At 41.4% G+C, this 21,316-nt stretch overlaps 1 protein-coding gene across 15 annotated transcripts in view; it reads right to left on the reverse strand.

Annotated features, from left to right (window-relative positions):
- The window catches only part of MACF1 (microtubule actin crosslinking factor 1), a 331,328-nt gene that overhangs the window by 70,867 nt on the left and 239,145 nt on the right, over window positions 1-21,316 (reverse strand). For 13 of the 15 annotated variants that reach the window (XM_047871165.1, XM_047871167.1, XM_047871164.1 and 10 more), the window contains 6 exons: window positions 18,757-18,819; window positions 17,869-18,110; window positions 16,922-17,051; window positions 16,027-16,226; window positions 11,189-11,684; window positions 9,036-10,507 (listed from right to left, as the gene is read on the reverse strand). In XM_047871165.1, the coding sequence (XP_047727121.1) occupies window positions 9,036-10,507; window positions 11,189-11,684; window positions 16,027-16,226; window positions 16,922-17,051; window positions 17,869-18,110; window positions 18,757-18,819 (2,603 nt within the window). The remainder of the gene's footprint in view (window positions 1-9,035; window positions 10,508-11,188; window positions 11,685-16,026; window positions 16,227-16,921; window positions 17,052-17,868; window positions 18,111-18,756; window positions 18,820-21,316) is intronic. The other 2 variants (XM_047871166.1, XM_047871154.1) reach the window with 1 other exon arrangement.

Consider the following 21,316-nt stretch of genomic DNA (forward strand, 5'->3'; position numbering starts at 1 on the left):
CTGGTTAATTCTAGTTAATGATATGAAAATAACACTGATTTGTAGAGCACATAAGCCAAGGTCAAAATGGTCTCAGAAAAACATGCTGGCTGTGGGATTTTGATATGAATGAATAAATTAACAGGTTAATGAATAAGTAAGCAAACATATATGCGTATGTATGTGTACATAAAGTATATTTACAGCTGTGTTAGGAGTCATGACCTATACTGCCTATATACTGCTACTCTAAGGTTAGAAACCAGCTCTACTCTTGTTCCCCACAAATACTGTTTGGGAAAGCTGTTTGTCCATCCACTTGTTTCACTGCTGCCATTGAGCTAATTGTACTTTATCCTCATAATTTTCATTTTTCCCAGAAGAGAAAAAGCTAATCTAATCTGGTACTGGGCCTTACAGCAAATCTTCTGGAGAATAATTATCCCTAGGAACAAAAGGCATAACTTTTTATTAAAAAGATTTCATAATATTCTAATTTGTCTACCTAGATAAATTTTTTTAAAATAAAAGATTGTCATTTATTGATCACTTAATATATGCCTGGTACCTTCATCTACATCACTTCATTGAACTCTCATAAAAACTCTATAGGTATGATTTACCACTGCTCACATTTTATAAAGTTAACTATACAGAGAGGTTAAGTAATTTTCCCCAAGGTCACTCAGCTAGTAAATGACAGAGCCAGAACTCAAAGCTGGATATTTCTGACTAAAACTCAGATTCAATTTTCTTCACTACACTAAATTGCATGAAGTATGAAGACTCTCCCTGTGAACTAATTGGGTAAATGACAATGACTATAAAGTGATGGGTAACTGCAAGCCAATATTTCAGAATCTGGCTTTCTTCAAGTGTGCTTGGTAGCAAATTTCTTTGTCTGAAATAAAATCCCACTATTTAACATATGCTAACTAGTAGAGAAGGAAGGGAGCCCAGAGGCAAGAAGGAGAGGTGAAGAATCCAGGCTGGGATTAGAATTTTTTGGGATTCACAAGGATTTGCCTCAAGTCTTGCAAAGTTGACAGCATTTTGAATCCCAGAGCTCACATGGCTTATGAGAAATAAAGAGCACTCATCCAATCAGTCAGAATTCACTAATCTCCAACTATGTGCACACCAACATGTTAACTACTTCGAGAGACACAAAAATGAATTTATTCAAAGATGGGACAAATGCCTATAATGAGAAAACACCAAAGTTAGGCAGTATAGGATAAAGGCCAAATGAGTTGCACACATTAAGTGGTTTAGGAGAACAGAAGTAGTGAATTTGGGAAGGAGGCTTTGTGGAGACATGGGACTAGAACCAAGCCTTCAGGTATGGGTAGAAATATGCATAATGTATAAAGAGTGTTTGAGACAAGTGGATGGGTGGTCTATATAGGAATTAAGACTGGAAAAAACAGTGAGGATCAAATATGTGGTTTCCAAGGCTGGAAAAGGAAAAGACTAGAGGGATACAGACCAGTTCTGAAGGATGCCATCATTTAATCCATCAGATCAGATGGCTCCTACATTGAACTGGGTGAAGGATAAGTACATACAGAAAGAAGGGTAAATACAGACAGAAGCTAAGGGAAAAGCAACTTGGAAGCCCAAGTTCTAGAAGGCTACAGCATAAATTATGTCTGTTTTTTCCGTGGGAACCATGTACGTACACGCTAGCAGTCCAATCAGAGGAGCTCTCTGCATTCCTAACAGAGGATCCTTTGTTCCAAACAGCAAGGCTCAAAAGAGACAGAGTCTGATAAAATCACACTGAGATCAGGACACCCAGCTGGTGCAGGGGCTGATGCCATTCCATAACACACCCTACAGGAAGCAGCTTGAGATACACAGCTGATTGATTTCCACAGCAGGAGCCTTGCGGCAGGGTGGGGCTGGGACTGGTCAAGCATTAAGAGAATTCTTTAGCCACTGACTCAAATTAGTTCACCAGGATCCTGACTTTCTCCAACAGATCTGTATAGTCATTCCCAGAACTAACACTATTTCTTAACTAACTTTTGGAAAAAAAAAAAAAAAAAAAGGAGAAAAACCATGAAGCTTTGCCAGGCAGTGGAGTTGTCAGTTAACTCTTACCTGTCATGGCATCTGAAGAGGGGGAAAAAAATCAAACCTCCAACTTTTTAGAAAGGGGCTGAATAATTCTGTGTTGTAAGGGGCTATCCTCTGCATTATAGAATGTTTAGCACCCATTAGATGCTAGCAGAAGCCTCTCCCATTGTGACAGTCAAAACTGTCTCTGGACATGGCCAAATGTCCCCTAAGGGGCAAAACTGCCCCCGTTTGAGAACTATTGGTCAAGCATGACCTTTGGTGCCAAACAAACCTTTCCAATCCCAGCTCTAACATGCTGTGTGGCTTGAACAAGACACTATAACAAACTCACAGTCTCAGTGTTCCTAACTGCAACTGGGATTGTAAATGTCTGATTGATAGGGGGTTGAGGTTAGAGCTCACTTCAACTTAGGTGTCTTTTAGGTGTACTCAGCACCACACGTCACTGCCACTGCAATCCCTGGTGCCTGTTTCCCATAACACATTGTCCCACCACAAGGGCTGGCACAGAGCAAGTGCTCAGTAAGGATGATGGACTGAAAGGAATATGGAGTCCCTTCCTCCTACCTCCCACCAAGGGATCCATGGACCATTACCACGTAGCACTCATTCTTATCCCTGAGTGGCCAAAATTCTGAAAGGTCCACATGTCAAATCACAGTGCTAGTAGCCGGAAAACAGCTTATGAAGGCCTAAGGAATAAGTGTATCCCATTAATCTCCCACCGCCAATACCAGAGGCTGGTATTCGAAAAGCACTTGGTAGTGGTAGTGGCAAAGTATTAAGGAAGGTGGGGAGGGAGCACATTCTTCCCATAGCTAGGTTTTCCCAACAGGACAGCTGAGACTTGGGAAGAATCTGTTTGGCAGGAGACAGCTCTTTGGTGCAGTGACCTGACAGGACTCCCTGTGGGACTTATTTCATCCCTGGTGAACCAAACAATCCTAACAATAAAGTGTCCTTCAGAGCAACTCATCACACTTCCTAGAGGCTCCCTGCTTATGCTGTGTCTCGTGTGCCAGCCAGCTAGCTTCAAAGTGCCCAGGATTTTTCTGACGCTAAGGCTGAGGACCAGGCCAAGGCCAAGACCGTTTACCATTCATTTCTAGACACAATGAGAAATAGTCCTGTTCTGCAAGTCTGTGCTTATCTCAACCTGTGTTCACTAATCAAATACTTAACAATGAATACAAGTCCTGTGTGGGGTAAATTCTAGTTTTCCTGGAAACATATTTTTCCTCCTTTGTGTACAAAATCATATGGTGAACTTTAGTTGCAAATGCTACATGCTGACATGATATGTGAAGAATTTCAGTAAACTCAAATCAAACTGCTCAGTCCTTTCTTACATTGCTTTAAAGTCTTCCCTTGCTATCAAAATTTCCACACAAATTTTTGTGAAATCCATCAATGGATTCTTTCTTGATGATCTTTCATTTGATTTTACTGCCTTTGCTGAGGTGTGAGTCTCCTTTAAGATGATGTAATGACTGCAATCCTGGGATTTTGCTTTGTGATGCTGATACTTAAAATACTAATGGGGCTGCTTTAAAATGGGGCTGGGAAAAGTTCAATATGAAGCAAAGCGAAAGTCCTTAAACACGCCTTTACCTTCTCCCCACCCAGTTGCTAAGTGGGGGTGGAGAGGATTATTAGGGAGCACTGGAATTCTTGGGGTTTGGTAGGTCTGGGAGGTGATCTCCCAAGGGTTATTAACATCAGCAGCCAAACTGTGAGCTCCTGAGCTGAGAACAACTGACAGACTGCAGTCTCCCCCTAAAGGCACTGAATGAGGAAGCTTCCTGAAGTATTTCCACACAGGAAGTTCCTCTTCTCTTTAGAAATGCATCATCAACCAAACACCTGCATCAACAACTCCACGAAAAATAAACTGCTGATGCCAGGGAAAGTGCCTAGGAAATTTTAAACCAGACACAGATTAGTCCCAGCAAAAATCAGGAATCCGGGGCCCAGCTTAAAGGAAGGCTGACTTAGAGGCAATTGCTGCTACCACACAGTCTTAATCAGATTATTAGAAGGCTGTCTGCAACATAAATATTTAACTTAATCAGCCAGCGCTGCTTCCAGCTGAATTCCAAGTTTCCCAAGTGTAGGTGGTAATTTTCTTCTAAGGCAGCGGTGCTCAACAGAGGGAGATTTTTGCCTTCCAGGGGACATTTGGCAATGTTTGGATAGACATTTTTGGTTGTCTATGGGAAGGGTTGCTGCTGGCATCTAGCGGGTAGAGATCGGGGATGCTGCTAAACATCCTGCAGTGTGCAGGACAGCCCCCCCACCACAACGAATTATCCAGTCCCATATGTCAAGAGTGCAGAGGCTGAGAAACCCTGTTCTGGGGCATTCTCTTTACTTCCTTGGACCCTAGTAGTTCCTCTTGGAGTAGCCCTGTTTAAGGAAGAAAGACAAAACCAAGACAGGCCAAGGGTCAGCACAAGGCAGGAGTGGGGGTGCCTACTCAGCTTACCTTGCTGCTGCAAAGCTGGAGATACTGAAACCTCTAGGTGATAGACAGGTCACACACCAAGTGTGATTTCCTTTCTCTCCAAGGGCAGGTAGATAATGCTGACCTCATTTGCTTCATTCTCTAGTGAATCTAACTGGCAAAACTGTAGATGGGCTGATACTGTCTTTGTAATCCTTTGAAAGGAAGAAGTGTCTTTGTGCAAACTGGCAGCCCTTCAGCTCCATGTCAGGCCATGCCTGTCTTAGAGTTCTCATGTGTGCTCAGAGCGAAGCTTAAACTTGCTTTCTATGAGGAAAAAAAAAATCAAATGAAGTTTACAAGGCTTTCTTGTTCTGGTGTTCTGGTGGGATACTGAGGTCTCCAGACAAAGGCTGTAAGTATGTGTAACTCCTGACCCTGGGCTCTGCTCAACCTGAAATAGAACTGAAAACAGTCCTGAGGAAGCCTGCTGCCTTATCTATTTCCCACCAGCCCAGCCGTGAAGACAAGGAAGGAGAAGACCAACAGGCTTGGGTGCTTCCAACACACCAGTAAATGAAGTGAACTTTTGTGGGAAAGCTATGGACCCTACAAAGGTTTCCATTTTTCCCACTTGTTCTTTCTTACCACTGAGTGAGTGGTAGAGGGCCGAGTATGAAGCCTGACCTGAGTACACAGTAAATATAAATACATATGAAACTCGGAGTGCATGAAGGGCATCCAGATACTGCTCTTAATGCCCAAGCCACCACCTACTTCCTGACGGAGATGCCACTGTGGTTCTCGGCGGGTGTGTGTACAACGACGGGGTTGGCTTGAACTCATAATGATCTCAATTCTTGACTATAAAGCTAGCACAGGGAATTTCAAAATGAGGAAAGCCTCTTGTTATCATCAGAGTTACCAGATCTTTGGCTTAAATTTTAGTGAAATAAAGGTCCCTCCTTTCTTGTTAGTGTCCTGTTATGCACATACAATTCCTTTTCCTCAAGAATCACTGACTCTCTTGTTCAGGAAAACAGAATTTCCTGAAGAGATTAGCCAAAGTCTTTTCCTCCCAGTTTTCTGAAAACGTACTCAATATTCTCATTTGAGATTTCTGGAATGGCAGAACCCAATAAAGCCAAATGCAGGAAGGTTTGAGGTCTTTGCTTGTTTAAAGCGGAAGAGAACTCTCTTCCCATCGGACAGATCCACCCTGGTGGACCATATTCTCTCATTTATTCAGAAGCAATTGAGTTAAAAGCCTTTTCTAGGAAAAATGACTTTCAGTTTTTCACGTTAAGGAGGAAATAACTTTTCCCACAAGCTGCCTCTCCACGCATTTCTCAGCACTACTGCACAGTCCCAAGTAAGCCGGGGCTGTCCCCAGACCTGACTCATCGGTCTATGCCACCCATCCACAGTGGAATTAGTCCCAGCAGATGCTACACTTGTGTCTCAGAGACTCATATCCTCTTCTCTTCGGCAGACTCTGTACTGAGAGTGTGATTCCATTAAAAATTTAAAAAATTTAAAAATTAAAAAAAAGCTGAAAACTTAAAGCTAATGCTGTTTTTTATGTTCATCTTCATCTCTGGTTTTTCCTTATTAAAAAACACTTTGAATCTGAAAGCAGAGTCACACTTTATAAATCAGGCCTGCTGCCGGTATGAGGGAAGATTAATTCATTGCTGGGTGTACAGCACATTAACCCAGAACTCAACACTCAAACCACGAAAATGACTCAGTCCTCAGAATGGGTCCAAAAAGACCTTCCCTTTACTCAGTCTCAGGGGACCGTGGAGCTGACACACAGAGCTTTTCCCTCCCATTGTTTTCACTTCCCATGAGCTCAGTGTGAGCTGAGCCAGGAGCGTGCTCCTCCCCTCCTGACCAAACGCCTTTGCTGGGAGGAGGCAAAAACTCTTCCCAAAGCCTTTGACTTTATAAGGCGGACATGTGGAGCCAGGCTTCTGATTTGTGCCCCCAACTTGAGGAGGATACACACAGGGGCACAACTTTGCCACCCTCTTTCTCTCTCTTCTTCCAGTCTTGCATTTCAACACTGGTCCCCTGCAGAGACACACACTCTGCCTATGACCAGCCTTCGCATCCAGAGTATTGGTGGTGGGAGGGTTATTGTTAGAAATCAGTGAAACAGGATGCAATAATAAACAGCTAAGCAGATACTAAACTCTGAGCATTTCTAAGCTACATACTAGGATACAAATAAAATATGGTAGCATCCAGTAATTTCTTAAAATCTGCCAGCTACATCAAAATTCAGAAAGTTTCGGGGCGCCTGGGTGGCGCAGTCGGTTAAGCGTCCGACTTCAGCCAGGTCATGATCTCGCAGTCCATGAGTTCGAGCCCCGCGTCGGGCTCTGGGCTGATGGCTCAGAGCCTGGAGCCTGTTTCAGATTCTGTGTCTCCCTCTCTCTCTGCCCCTCCCCCGTTCATGCTCTGTCTCTCTCTGTCCCAAAAATAAATAAACGTTGAAAAAAAAAAATTAAAAAAAAAATTCAGAAAGTTTCTAGCAACTAAGGATTAACTGAAAAGGACAGTGAAAAGTTGTCCTCAAATCCAAACACTATATACACCTGCCTGTGGACTCTTTTTTATATCCTAGCTTGTATTTTAATGCAATTTTAACAGGCTTGTTTACTTCATTTTCTAGCTCACTGATGATTAGAAGCAAGGGATAGACAGCAAAAGGCAAACCCAATGACAACAGTGAAGTAGCTGCAGTGAGAAGACAGCCCTGCTATCAGGGTAAGCGGGGGGAAATGGAAGCTACACACATATGCACCAAGAGGCACTAAACAAGAACTTCAATACCCAACACAAACTGCACAATAATTTAGGAACATTTAATACAAAGCAGCCCCCAATGTCTCTAATACCCTTGAGGATATCACTGTCACAAAGAACAATATCATCTTTTTAATAATGTTAACCTGCACTCATAAAGAAAAACTTCTACACAACGTAGTGTTTAGAAGATTAGGCAAATAAAATTTAAAATAATTCCCATGTAAACCAGAATCTAGTTTGATACAACTATTTGAATCAAAGGGATGAGCTTCAGGTTTCTAAGAAATTCATTTAGTTGGTCAGATAGTTAATTCTAAGTAACCCGGAGCCTGTAGAAGACAGTCTCTGCTTTCAGGGCGCTTACAACAGCAAAGGCAAGAAAAACACACGTGATGAAGAAAGGCCACCTGCCCCTGGAATGGAGGTGCGGGAGTTTCTAAGAGGAAAACGTATGTGCTCATGGGTTTGAATTTTCCCTTCCTATCCTCTCCTTATTTGGGTCCTCAAGAATCCCCCAAACAATGACTTGTTGCTCCAAACTACACTGTCTCCAAACACTGTAAGGAGATCTTCAGCCAATGTCCCACTTCAGAGTTGAACATCCCTTAAGCTGGGGACCCTTCTAAAACAGCCACCCTTCTGTGCTCGAATCTTGTAACTTTTCTCAGGACTGCGGGGCCCTGACTGGTGTCAATCCCACCTCTCCAAACGTATTTGTACTTGAAAAAATCCTGACAGGCAGGGGCTTTGGAGAACAAATGAACTCTGACTGCAGGAGTATGACTGTGTAGGTGGGAATAATTAACACCAGTGATGGAAACAAAGTGCTGGAAGTAGCCTTTTCATATCCACTCTGTGCACCAAGAAGGAAAAGCAGCAGAGGGGTCTCCAGCAGTGGAGTAAGGCACTTTTTGGCATTTACAACAGGGGAAACTCAGGACGAAAGGCTCCCATCCTGAGAGCCATGACCCTACACACAGTCCTGAGAACTCCAAGTCCCTGACCTAGCAAAATCGCATTTTTGAGAGTCAATTCCTCCCATCTTCCTCTTCCCTGTTGCTTTAATTTCGACTCACAAAATCTCAGGACTGGAAATTCTGACTCAGGCAAAGAGTGAAAACATGTTTGCAGTCAGGGCAGTACTTTTCAAACTCTCCTATAGGCAAAGAACTTATACTCCTGGGGGCCTGGGGTGTCGTCTTACCCGCCTGCTCTAAGTGGGAAGTTTCTTTGAAGTGTTATGTTTTATCTTAATAACTCATGAGAATTTTGTACTTTACTTCATAATGCATCAATAACTTTCTCCTGAAATTGGAGGAAAAAAAAATCAACACTTTATGAAGATGACCCCATGTTTATCTTATGACTTCGCACACCTCAAGTGGAAAACATGGACCTAGGGAAACATTTGCTGCTGTTACAAATCACAAGAGGAGATCCTCGAGTAAGCAGTAACATTTGGACATTTCTTTCTATACCCTCAGTTGGTTATAAACACTGAAATAAATTACAACAGAAAAACATTCAAACCAATTGCCCAGAATCCAAAAGACTGTTAAGTCTCCAGACAGTATGCTTTGATGGTGATGGAAGCGAGAATAGCGACCCCAGGAACAGAAGTTAAGATGTATATCCAATGGGTTTCCGAGTTACAGGAAAAGAAATACACATTACTGAAGGCAAAAGATCAAAAACCAAGGGCATGGCTTACCTTAAAATCTGCTAACTGCTGGTTGATGAGGTCCACTTCAGTCCCCACGACCCACTGGAGGGCCTCCCCTTCCTCTGCTGCCGTGGTCATGTCATTGAGGGCTTTCAGCTTCCTGTAAAAGTCCTCCACGCGGCCCAGCGTCAGCTCCAGCTGCTCCTGGCGAGCTCTGCTCCTCTCTGTCAGTTTGCCACATTGCTTGTTCAGGGCTTCGAGCTCCCTCTTGAGACCTAACAAGTCCAGAGTCCCCTCTTCCTCCAGCATTTGTCGACACTCTGCTTCAGAGGCCTCTATGTCTAACCTGAGAGCTTGGATTTTGTTGAGGAATAGCCGTACATCCTCAATCTGGGACTGGAGGCTATCAGTGTCTCTGCCAATGGCACCCATGCCATCTAGCTCATCATCCAGGTCTGCCAGCTGCGAAAACATCTCTCGGACTCGGCAGTGAAACTGACCAATCCCCTCCAGCTTGTTTTCCATTGTCATGCAACCGCTGTTCACTCTTTGCTTTACTTCCAAGAACTCTTGCTGGGTGACCTCGGCTTGATGAAGAAGTTGGGAAGCATCAGATCCATCTGGGGCATCTTCTACCAGACCCTGGGTGAAGTTCCTCAGATAGTCTACCTGGGGCTCCAGGGTCTGCAGCACTTCCTGTTGAGCTCTTAGCTTCTCCAGGTTCTTGTTGCTACAGGCTTGAGAGCCTAGAGCATCAAAGATCTCAAGTTGGTGTTTGGCCCCTTCAACCTTCTTTTCAATATTCTTAAAGCTTTCCTGGAACTCCTTGAGCCTCTGAGTCATTTCTTCAAGAGACCCTGTTTTGGCCTGTAGTTCCTCTGTAATGGAATCCATGTTCTGGTTGATCCCAGCCTTCTCATCCCGGATGTCATCTTCATCTGTTTCTGAAGAATTGATCAGAATGTCAGCAGCACTGTTCAGTATTTCTAGCAGGGAGCGGCGCTTTTCCACCTCACTCAGCATAGCCTTTGATCTCAGAAGATTGGACTCTAGCTGCACTGGGTCCAGAGTGACCTGCAAGTCAGACATCTTGGCCTTACAATCTTCTATCCACGGCACAAGGTCCTCCACATGCCACTGATATTTCTGAGCTTTCTGCATGCAGTCCTTGAGCCTGGATTGTCTGTCTGCAGTTTTTTTACTAAGCTCTTCCCAGTGGCTTTTGAGCTCAACCAACTGGTTTTGTAAAGTCTTTTTCTCTTCTCCAGGAGGTACAGAAAGAAGCAGAGATTCTCCCTCGGCCACAATCACCTCATAGGAGCCACTGTGTTGGTTAAGGCTCTTCTGAAACTCTTCATTCTCCTGTAGCTGAGACTGTAGCCGCTCCAATTTTGCAGAAATTGGGCAATTTTTTGCTTGCTGGCTTTGTTTGTCATCCAACCAGGTTCTCAGCTCATCAAACATTTGCTGGAACTGCTGGGTGCTGGCAAGAGCTGCCTGGAGTCTGTTCATGCGGTCAGCTGAAATGAGAAAATCAAGTTTAAACCAATCAGATCAGGACATGGCATTTAAGATGTTTGCTGAGAGTATATGGTCTATTCTTAGGGGAAGGAAACATGTTAACTGAGGGTCTGCCACAAAAGCAGCACAGAGCTAGTCTCCTTCACACACTAGATCTGATTTAATCCTCACGCCAACCTTGTAAGGTCACCTGAGTAATAGAAGTAAACTTCTGTTTCTAAGCTGATAAAAAGCCATAAATGTTTCTACAGAAAGGCAACACACTGAGTACAAAATTCTTCTGGTACAAGGCCATCATAAGCAGTCCAGAACATATTCTAATTCTGTAATATGGTATATGTGTGTGTATGCATGTGCATGGTATAAATAAGTATTAGTTAAAGTATGTGTGTGGCTTCACCTATAAGGACATCCATGAGCACGAATCTCTACCTGCTGACAAAATTGATATTAGTGCTCTTATGTCTAGGATTATGCTATATAAAGTCTCCCATATTGCTAGTGCTCAGCCAATGTGTGATGACCATAGCACTTCTCACTGGAGCTGGACAAAGGGATAGGGTAACACTAGTGTGAGTCCAAAAGCTGTTTACAGGTCACCCTAGATTCTTGGGACTATTACAAAGTCAATCTTTGGGCTTGCCACTATTGTCAGCAGTGTGTTCTGTACCCTAACTTACCTGCAAGGTCTTCTAAACCTTGGAGAGGCAAGGCAACTGTCTCCAAACGCTTCTTCAGCTCATCCTTGAGGTACTGCTCCCCAATGAGTACTGAGAGCTCATCACAAAGTGTCTGTGCCTCCTTAATCTCATGGTCTAACTGCTCCACATCAGATCGAATCTCACTGGTCTCCTCCAGTTGCTGCTTCACGGCCTCAGGCTGGGTGCTGATGGCCGACTGGCTACTTAGTCGCTGTCCAACTGCCTTTACCTTCTCTGATAAGTTCTGGAGTAGTTCTTGGTACTGGGTGCTTTTGATAATAGCTTGGTCAATTTGGCTGGAACGGGAATTGAGTTTGTCAGTCAGTTCAATCCACTTTTGATTGATGCTCTGGAGTTCTTTCTGTACTTGGCTGGTGGATGGAGAGACATCTCCAGGGCCTGTTAGAATGCCCTGAGCCGCCTCGTTCAGCTGCTCATGCTGTTGCCTGCGTGTTTCAAATTCCTTCAGCATAAACTGTAATAGAAATGACATCAAGATGTTTAGAGAGAAAAGACAGATCTAAAAAGAGTGTCAAAACAAAAACTGATTTTAGATTGTGCCAAGTAGTGCCAACTCCTTTGGAAAATAAACCAGAAAACTCCAAGGACCAGGCTGCTAGGAAAATGTAGTATCATTTATAACAACAACAACAACTGCTTAATAAAAACTTGTTTTGCAAGGGTCATTGATTGTGCCTATTCTATTTCTTTTCCTTATTTGTCATACTCTGTTTCAACATCAGTTACTAAAATTGGCCTTGTTTTCTGGATTGGCACTCATCAGCTTTGCCAGATAAAACCTGGGGTCCCAGAGCCAGCTAGCTATACCTCTGGCTGGGCTTGCCATTTCAACTCTCAATACCTCTGTTTTTCCTAGTTTCTTTCTTGGAATTCCAACAGCATAAACAATCTGTACATTACAACACAGCATGATTAGATAATGAGCTTCTTTAAAGCAAGGAGCATGTCTTTTTACTCTTTTCTATCCCTTATTTCTTTCAGCAAGGAGTTAGGATTATGGGCTCTGGAGTTGTACTGCTTGGGTTCAAATTCTTACTCTCTTACTTACTAGATGTATATATAACCTTAGGCAAGTTTTTGAAGTTCTCCAAATTTCAGCTTACTTATCTATAAGATGAGGATAGGAAATACTCATCTTGGCTGTTTTAAGGATTAAATAAGATAATTTATGGAAAGTATTCATCACTCACACTGTACAAAAATAAATAAGACAGGACTTTAAGGAATAACAGATGTGTAAACAATGAACCATAACAGAATGTAAAAAAAAAAAAAAGCAAAAACGATAAACACTGATGTGAACAAGGCACTGTGAAAGCAAGAAGTAAGGATGATTAATTCGATAGAAGATGACAAAAGCAGAAGAGGGAAGTCAGGAAGGCTTTGCAAAGGACAAAATAAGGAATTTTCCCAATGAGCAGAGAGTCAGACTGGTGAGGGGCATTTCAGGGGGAGGGCCTAGGATTAGCAAAGGCACAGAGCTGTAGGAATATGGTATGTTCAAGGAAAGGAAGTTACCTGGTGCAGCACAAAACCTAGATATATGGGGGAAGAGTGAGAAATGAGGCTGGCAAGACAAACTGGGATCAGATAGTGGAAAGTCTTACATACGACACTGAGCGGGTATTTGGACGTTGTTCAATAGGCAGCCATGAGCCAGCAAAGCATTTTCACATATTTAGATGTGTGAGTTAAGGAGATAATTTGGTAACTGTGTGGAGGATGCACTAGACAAAGAAGCCCATTAGTAGGCTGTTGCAGTGGTCTAGACCTGAGATCTAACCTACCTAAGGTAGTAGCATTTAGAATGGAAAAAGATTAGAACAGTAATTCTCAAAGTATGCTCCAGGGGTCCTCAGAAGTCTCTAGGACCTTTCAGAGGGTCCACGAGGTCAAAACTATTTTCATAAAAATAGTAAGATATTATTTGCCTTTTATAACTTTTCTTTCATGAATGTTCAATGGAGTTTTCCATAGGCTATATGGCATCTGGTATTGCAATAAATTAAATGCAGAAGCAGATATTAAAATCTATGAGAATGTTCTATTAAGCCAGACATCAAAGAGATTTATAAAGCCATAAAACAATATCTCTCTTACTAAAGTTATTATGTTTGGATAATGTTATTTTTTCATAAAAAATATGTATGTTACTTATGTTAATGTTATGGTTTTACCAACATTTAAAAAAATTAACAAATACATTTATATTTTAACGTTTTTATTTATTTATTTATTTTTTTTGAGACAGAGAGAGAGAGCATGAACAGGGGAGGGTCAGAGAAAGAGGGAGACACAGAATCTGAAACAGGCTCCAGGCTCTGAGCCATCAGCACAGAGCCCGACGCGGGGCTCGAACTCACGGACCGCGAGATCGTGACCTGGCTGAAGTCGGACGCTCAACCGACTGAGCCACCCAGGCGCCCCAAATACATTTATATTTTAAAGATTTTATTTTTTAAGTTTATTCATTTATTTTTGAGAGCGAGAGAGCGAGCACACACGGGGAGAGGGGCAAAGAGAGAAGGAGAGAGAGAGAATACCAAGCAGGCTCCCCACTGACAGTGCAGGGCTCGAACCCACAAACTGTGAGATCATGACCTGAGCCAAAATCAGATGCTTAATGGACTGAGCCACCCAGGCATCCCAACAAATACATATTTTTAGCTTCCTCAGTGTTTTAACACAGTAAATATTAATAGATACCAATATTTAAACACAAGCTCTTTGGGGTCTTTAATAATTTTTAAGAGTGTAAACAGTTGATAGCAAATAGTCTGAAAACCACTGGAATAGGGGGCTAAAAGAAAAGGTTCCTTCAAATACTACTTTTAGGTCTTAATTTAGGGAACTTGGTGGATGGCAAGAAGAAATGGAACAAATTTGAAAGAGGATGTAGAACAAGAAAAGGTTTTTGGGTGCTTACAAAAAAAAAGGAGAAGGGGAGAAGGAGGAGAAGAAGGAAAAGAACAGGAAGAAGAAGGAGAAGGAGAAGAAAGAGAAGAAGGAGAAGGAGGAGAAGGAGGAGAAGAAGGAGAAGGAGGAGAAGGAGGAGAAGGGGAAGAAGAAGAAGAGGAAGAGGAAGAGGAAGAGGAAGAGGAAGAAGAAGAAGAAGAAGAAGAAATGTTCTCAGCATGATTTCATTGGAAATGACATATTTGGTCAATCTAAATTTCTATTAAACAATTTTTTAAATGTTTATTTATTTTGAAGGAGAGAGAGAGAGACAAAGAGAGAGAGAGAGAGAGAGAGAGAGAGAGAGTGTGTGAGAGAGAGAGAGAGCAAGAGAGAGAGAGAGAGTGGAGGAGGGGCAGACAGAGAGGGAGAGACAGAATCCCAAGCAGGCTCCTCATTGTCAACACAGAAGCCAATGCAGGGCTTGAACCAAAAAACCCTGAGATCATGACCCAAGCCAAAATCGAGAGTCAGACGCTAAACCAACTGAGCCACCCAGGTGCCCCTTGGCCAACCTAAATTTCTATGATGGTAGGTACTTAAATAATTTTTTTTTCTTGAGGTTTGAGTAACAGAAAAATCTTTAAATGAAACCAGCAGATATAAGACATTACATTAAGTAATATGGTCATTGTCACTGGGGATTAAAAGTAAAATAAGGTTCAGTGGGCATTCAAGAGAGCTTTCCTACTATTCTTACTTTCTAATCTCATACGCTAATAAACTTTTGCCTGCTGCTCATTTTGTGTCCACCTAAAAAAAAATGTAAAATACGATTCTACAATGTAGTCACATCCACTCATCTTACTGCCTCTGTTAATGATATTAATAATACAGTTATTGACTGTTCATCATTAAAAAATTTTTTTAAACATTTATTCATTTTTGAGAGAGAGAGACAGACCCAGCACAAGTGGGGGTGGGGCAGAGAGAGAGGGAGACACAGAATCTGAAGCAGGATCCAGGCTCTGAGCTGTCAGCACAGAGCCAGACTCGGGGCACAAACTCATAAACCATGAGATCATGACCTGAGCTGAAGTTGGACACTTAACCAACTGAGCTACCCAGGCGCCTCTGTCAGGCAATGAGATAAAGCCCTTACAAACATCTCATTTAGTTTATAGCAGCACTCTCAACAACAGCCAAATTATGGAAAGAGCCTAAATGTCCATCAACTGATGAATGGATAAAGAAATTGTGGTTTATATACATACAAAATGGAGTACTACGTGGCAATGAGAAAGAATGAAATATGGCCCTTTATAGCAACGGGGATGGAACTGGAGAGTGTTATGCTAAGTGAAATAAGCCATACAGAGAAAGACAGATACCATATGTTTTCACTCTTATGTGGATCCTGAGAAACTTAACAGAAACCCATGGGGGAGGGGAAGAAAAAAAAAAGAGGTTAGAGTGGGAGAGAGCCAAAGCATAAGAGATTCTTAAAAACTGAGAACAAACTGAGGGTTGATGGGGGGTGGGAGGGAGGAGAAGGTGGGTGATGGGTATTGAAGAGGGCACTTTTTGGGATGAGCACTGGGTGTTGTATGGAAACCAATTTGACAATAAATTTCATAAAAAAAAAAAACCCTTAGAATAAACTATGCTAGTAAATCTTTATGACCTTTGATTATTAAATATTAAATATTTATTTATATGTCTATAAAAAAAAAAAAACAAAAAAAACCCAAACATCTCATTTAAACCGAGGAAACTGAGACACTGGAAGGTTAAGTGACTAGTCCAGGGTCATTTGAAATCTACTTGCTGACAACAGCATTCAAATCCAGATTCGCATGACTCCCATTTCTTTGCTTAAAGCAGTAAGCTTTGTGGCTCACCTGGACCTGCTGCTTTTGTGCAGTCAGCATGTTGGGGTCAATAGACAGGGGGCCCAGCACCCCCATCATCAGTTCCTTCTCCATCAGCCAGGGCCGGAGCTGGGATTCTGCAGCCTGGAAGCTGGCCAGATGATTTGCAGATTCCTCCAGCTGCCTTTGCCGGGCCACGGTCACTTCAGTGGCCCTTTCCCATCGGGAATCTGTAGAGAGGAAATGAGAGAATGTGTTCCTTTACGCTCACCAGCCACTGGCCTGATCCCTAAGTTATGTTCCTAACCAACTACAGGAAATGACCCCTGCAGCATTAAAGTTTTTTAAGTTAAAAATAACCTTCATTTAATTTTAACTAAAGTAACGTAGTTCTGTACTTGATTGTGGTGGCGGCTTATGAAACTACACATGGGATAAAACTGCACAGAACTACATATACACACACACACACAAATGCACGTATATATTACACAACACATAGATTATTTTATAGCCTGTTTTTTAACTCTTACTATATAATAAACATCTTTTATGCCCATGTTTTTTCTATGTCAATAAATAATTACTACCATCGTTTACAGTTTAATACTATGAATGTGGCATAATTCACCTAATCCTTCCCGTGAGTAGATTATTTCCCATTTTTTCATTTTTATCACCAATGCTCTCTTTATCACAAGATTGTCAGATTGACTTGCCCAAGAAAGCCAAATATCTGACACTTCGAGTGGAATCTCTAGATCCTTTCCTTAATCAGACTCAATCTCTAACCCCATTTGGGCCTCTTGCTTGCTTCTGAAAATTAACTAAAAATAAGTCCTGCTTTATAGGATGTGCTGAAATTCTATATCTGCTTTGAAGATAAGCAATTTAGTGAATCTTCAATCCCCCTGTGATAACTTACTGAGTTCCTCTTGCATTTCCTTCCAGTTTTCTGCTTCTTGTGAGTTAGGATATGTCATCAGCAACCCAGCCAGGGCTTCCTTTACTTTTTGGATTTTTGGAGAATTCTGTTCCAATTCAGCTAGGAAGGCCTAGAAGAGAGAACAGCAGGGATGCCATGAGATTTCTGGATAGGAAAGAAATCTGTGTGTGTGCAGGAAAGGACTGGAAGACTGGGTTGCAATTATTGGCTCTACTTCTGATGCCATCAGTGACTTGTTTTGTGATTTCAAGATACCTAACATTTCTGCTTCAATTTTTACTTTAAAATGAAAATCTAAGTGGCAGGATTTTTATGTACAACACATTGGTAGAACTCAGTAAAAGGGTATTATTAATCCCCATACACAAAAACCGTCAGATATGATGATGATGATGACAGCAAAGACGTCAAGGACATTTATGTAGTTGGAGGAGATGGCACGATATGCCCAATTAGAATATAAAACATTTTGGCAAAAAAAAATTTTTTATAGGATTTTCCATATGGTCTTATTTCTTCTGGTATTTTTCCTAGTTCTACATGTCTACCTTAAGAATGAACTGTAATTACAGCTATATTTAAATCCCCCCGGGAGTTGGAAAGGGGCTTTGATGAGAATGGTTTGGCTTACAGCATCATATGGAAAACCAGATCCCATTCTCAGTGAGCTGATGCTTCTGAGGAGGGATATTCTCTTTCTGTAAACAGGTCTGGTTTTGTTTCTGAATCTTATTCATAGTAATTTCTAACTTCATAGGTAAGAAAGTTCTCTAGTAGAGTTTAGGCATATTAATCATCTGAAAGGGCTCCTCATGGCCTGGGTGGGTGGGCATGTCTCACTTTCAGGTCCCAGGCTCAGGCAGGACCATCGGTACAACAGCCCCTTCCTCTTAGTGTTTGGGATACAGCTAATGTAAACATAGTACCTTGTTAGATTCAGCTTGGGCTCTCACTGTTTCCGGCTTGGTTGGAGATGAAGAGGCATCCATGGCTTTCAGGACTTCCTCTTTTGATTCCAGCCACTGCAGCACTGAGCCTGCCTCCTTCTGAACTTCCTGCATTCTGCTGAGGACAGCTTGAAGGCTTTCTTGGTGTTCCCGAAGCACTCCACCCAGTTTCTCATATTTTAAGTTTACATCTGACATGTCACACTGGATCTCCGTCAGATCTAGCATCATAGAAACAGAAATCAGATTGGGATAGCTCTCCAAGCATCCTCCTGAATTCCTCATGCTAAATTACTCATCAGGATCAAGCGTCTCTCCTACTCCTTCTAGTGAACTAGAGATTCTGTTCCTGCTGAATTACATAAAATTTCTTGCTTACATATACAAAGCAAAAAATGTTTCATTAATCTGCTTTCAGATTTTGACATTAGGTACTCAGATATAGAAATGAAATGCTAAATACACTTGGGAACTGCAGAAGTGAAGGCAGTAAAGGATCTGGGGCATTCTTCTGCTCCCTCTTCTCCAAACTACAGAGAAGTCATGGGGCCAGAAGGTTGAATGCTAGACTAGACCACCTTTAGTGTGGCTTCTTTAGGACTCAAAGATTCGCATATGTTTTTCTTCCAGGTCTTTTCCTTCTTGCTCTTATCTAGTGGTGCAGTTTATTTCCTAGTACCTTTATTTCATTGGCTGCCAACCTGTTTAGCCTTTAGCAATCCAGCAAAGAAGGATCACAGTGGCTTCTCCCAGATTTTTTTTTTTAACCCTCATGCCCATCCTGGCAGTTCTTTCACACATACGGAAACATACACAGATGCCAACGCGAACTCTGTCCTAACACATCCAACAAAGAGGCATTCTCACCTTTGCAGGTGTGGTATCCGTTTACACTGCCTACAGAGCTTCCTACAGAGGGCAGTATGGAACCTGAGCAGAAGGACAGGGAGACAAACAGGGCAAGACAAACTTGTGTTAGGAATACATACAGGCACTGAATTTGTTCTCTGGCACTCACTTTGAGCTCAGGTACCAGGAGGTTAACACAGCACAAGACAACATACTCATGGAAAGAGACAAATCATTTTAGCTGCCAGGCAACAACTCTGATGTTTCGGCTTCTGAGCAGTAGGCAGAAGATAGAAGGCTTCTAATCCCTTCTAAAGGAAACCCGAATTCCCTTTCTCAATCTCCAACTAGTATTCTCTGGACCCTGCTATAACTTTGCGAAGCAAGTACTGGTAAAATGATGAAGTCTTTAGAATAGCTGTGCTGCCTGCCATACTCTGCAATGAGGATTTATAATAAAGCCAAAAGGCTCAACTTTAACATCAATGTCCTCCAACATAACAAAAATGAACAGTAAGTGTAATTGAGGACATAAAAAGCAGCATTCTTTTAATAAAGATATTAAAATGAAGCCTTCTCATGTTGCTTCAAAAGGAAGATTCTGTCTTTTCTTTCATGACTTTCTGCTCCCCTTCCCTACCAGAAAGTGGAAATTCTAAGTGCCAATAAATCTAGCTCATAAGCATTCCCATAAATTCTGCCTTTGGTTCTGTTTCTAATTACCACAATTTCACCTATGTTCTCCCCAAGTTGATTCCTGGTGCTTCAGGAGTGTCCCAAATTAAATAAATAACAGATCATGTGATTATAAAGATTATACAGAAATGTGAAGAATATTCATGATACAGTGTTACATTAAAAGGTCAGAATAAAACTCATGCACTGATTTCACTAGAAAAAGTTATACATAAGGTTACATTAAAAATAGTTAATTATAAAACTTTTAAATGTTAACATGATTGTATTTTCACTGAAAAAAAAAATGGATCAAACAGAAAGATCATATTCCATTGCAGTATGGTGATGGCCAAAAAAGAAACTGGACTAGTAATTAAAGCCAAGACTGTCACCAACTTGGTATGTGAGCTTTAGTCTATGGATAGACCTCAGTATCTTCTCCAGGATATGAAGGTAATACTAGCTATCCTGTTAGCTCTCATAGAGTTACTAGAGAGAGGTAATGAGGCAGTGTATATGAAAGCACTTTATAAAACAAAAAGAGCTACACAAATGTCAGGAACTGGAATATTCAGGACTTCTCAGAGATAGAAGAGAACTGTGAAAACACTCAGGCTAGTGATTTTCAAAGCACCCAAGGAGGTGCTTTAGGGACTCTGTAAATGTTTGGTTTTAAGTGTAATATTCAGAATATATTTCTAACCACTTAGAAATGGCAACAAAACGCGCATGTTCAATTATGTTGAATAGCACATCTTAACCAATTTATGCTGTTCTCGGCAGAGAATAAAATAGCTCCTGTACCTCTCTGCATACATTTATACTTCTTTTTTGAGCGTCACTGATTGGAAAAGCTGTAGCTCTTTGCCAGGACATTACAATAGTCAAACCTACACATGTTCCCTCATACAAAGAAAAACATTTATGGGACATGAGTGCTACATTAAAGAAAATGATAAAGAAGGCTGTGGTGCATCTATTCAGATCAGGCTTTCATTAGGGTGGAATCCTGTTAACAGAATTCTTAACACTTCAGATCATGGTGATGTCAGGTTACAGGCAAATTTTTGTCCTCAATGCCAGTTTTAGGTACTTTCTAGGTTTAAGAAAAGAATGTGAGTCCTCATTAAAATTCTTGGTGATTTAGCTTTGAAACAAGAATTTATTACATCACTTTCAAGCTTCTAGTTCAGCTTAATTGATGAGTGTTCTGAGACTGTAAAGTGAACTTTTTAAAACATTTGTTATCATTTACAACTACTTATCTGTGTGAGTTGCATTTTCTGGATATGATACAGGCAAACAAAATTGAGAAATAAATCAGATAACAAAGCTGTCATCCAGAAATCCTTTTCCAAATTTTTATATTCCCTAAGATAGTCTCAGTATCCTCACCAATGGATTGCATAATAGATAAATGATATAAATTCATTTATAAGGGAAATTTATGCCAATAATATACCATTTGTATTGCTTTATGTAGTAGAGTTCGATTTGAGATTATTCTTAAACAGACTCTAGGGCTATAAAAAATTTGAACAACCACTGGTCTAGTCCAGAAGTGAAAAAACTATACTGGCCAAATCTGGCCCTCTGCCTATTTCTGTATATAAAGTTTTATTTGAACACAGCCACACCCACTTATTTATATATTGTCTATGACTAATTTTGTGCTACAATGGCAGAGATGTGTAGCGTGACAGAGACCATATGCCTCACAAGCCTGAAGTATTTACTATATGGTTCTTTAAGAAAAAGCTTGCTGACTCCTGATATAGTCACACACTAATAAGTTGCTGACTTAGAGGTTTTATGTGTTGGAATATAAGAAGCACGAATTCCCTGAAATGGTGTCATTTCTGGGTAGTTCTTTACACTCCAAAAGAAAAGTAGCCATTCT

Source organism: Prionailurus viverrinus, chromosome C1, assembly GCF_022837055.1.
Source record: "Prionailurus viverrinus isolate Anna chromosome C1, UM_Priviv_1.0, whole genome shotgun sequence".
Lineage (NCBI taxonomy): Eukaryota > Metazoa > Chordata > Mammalia > Carnivora > Felidae > Prionailurus > Prionailurus viverrinus.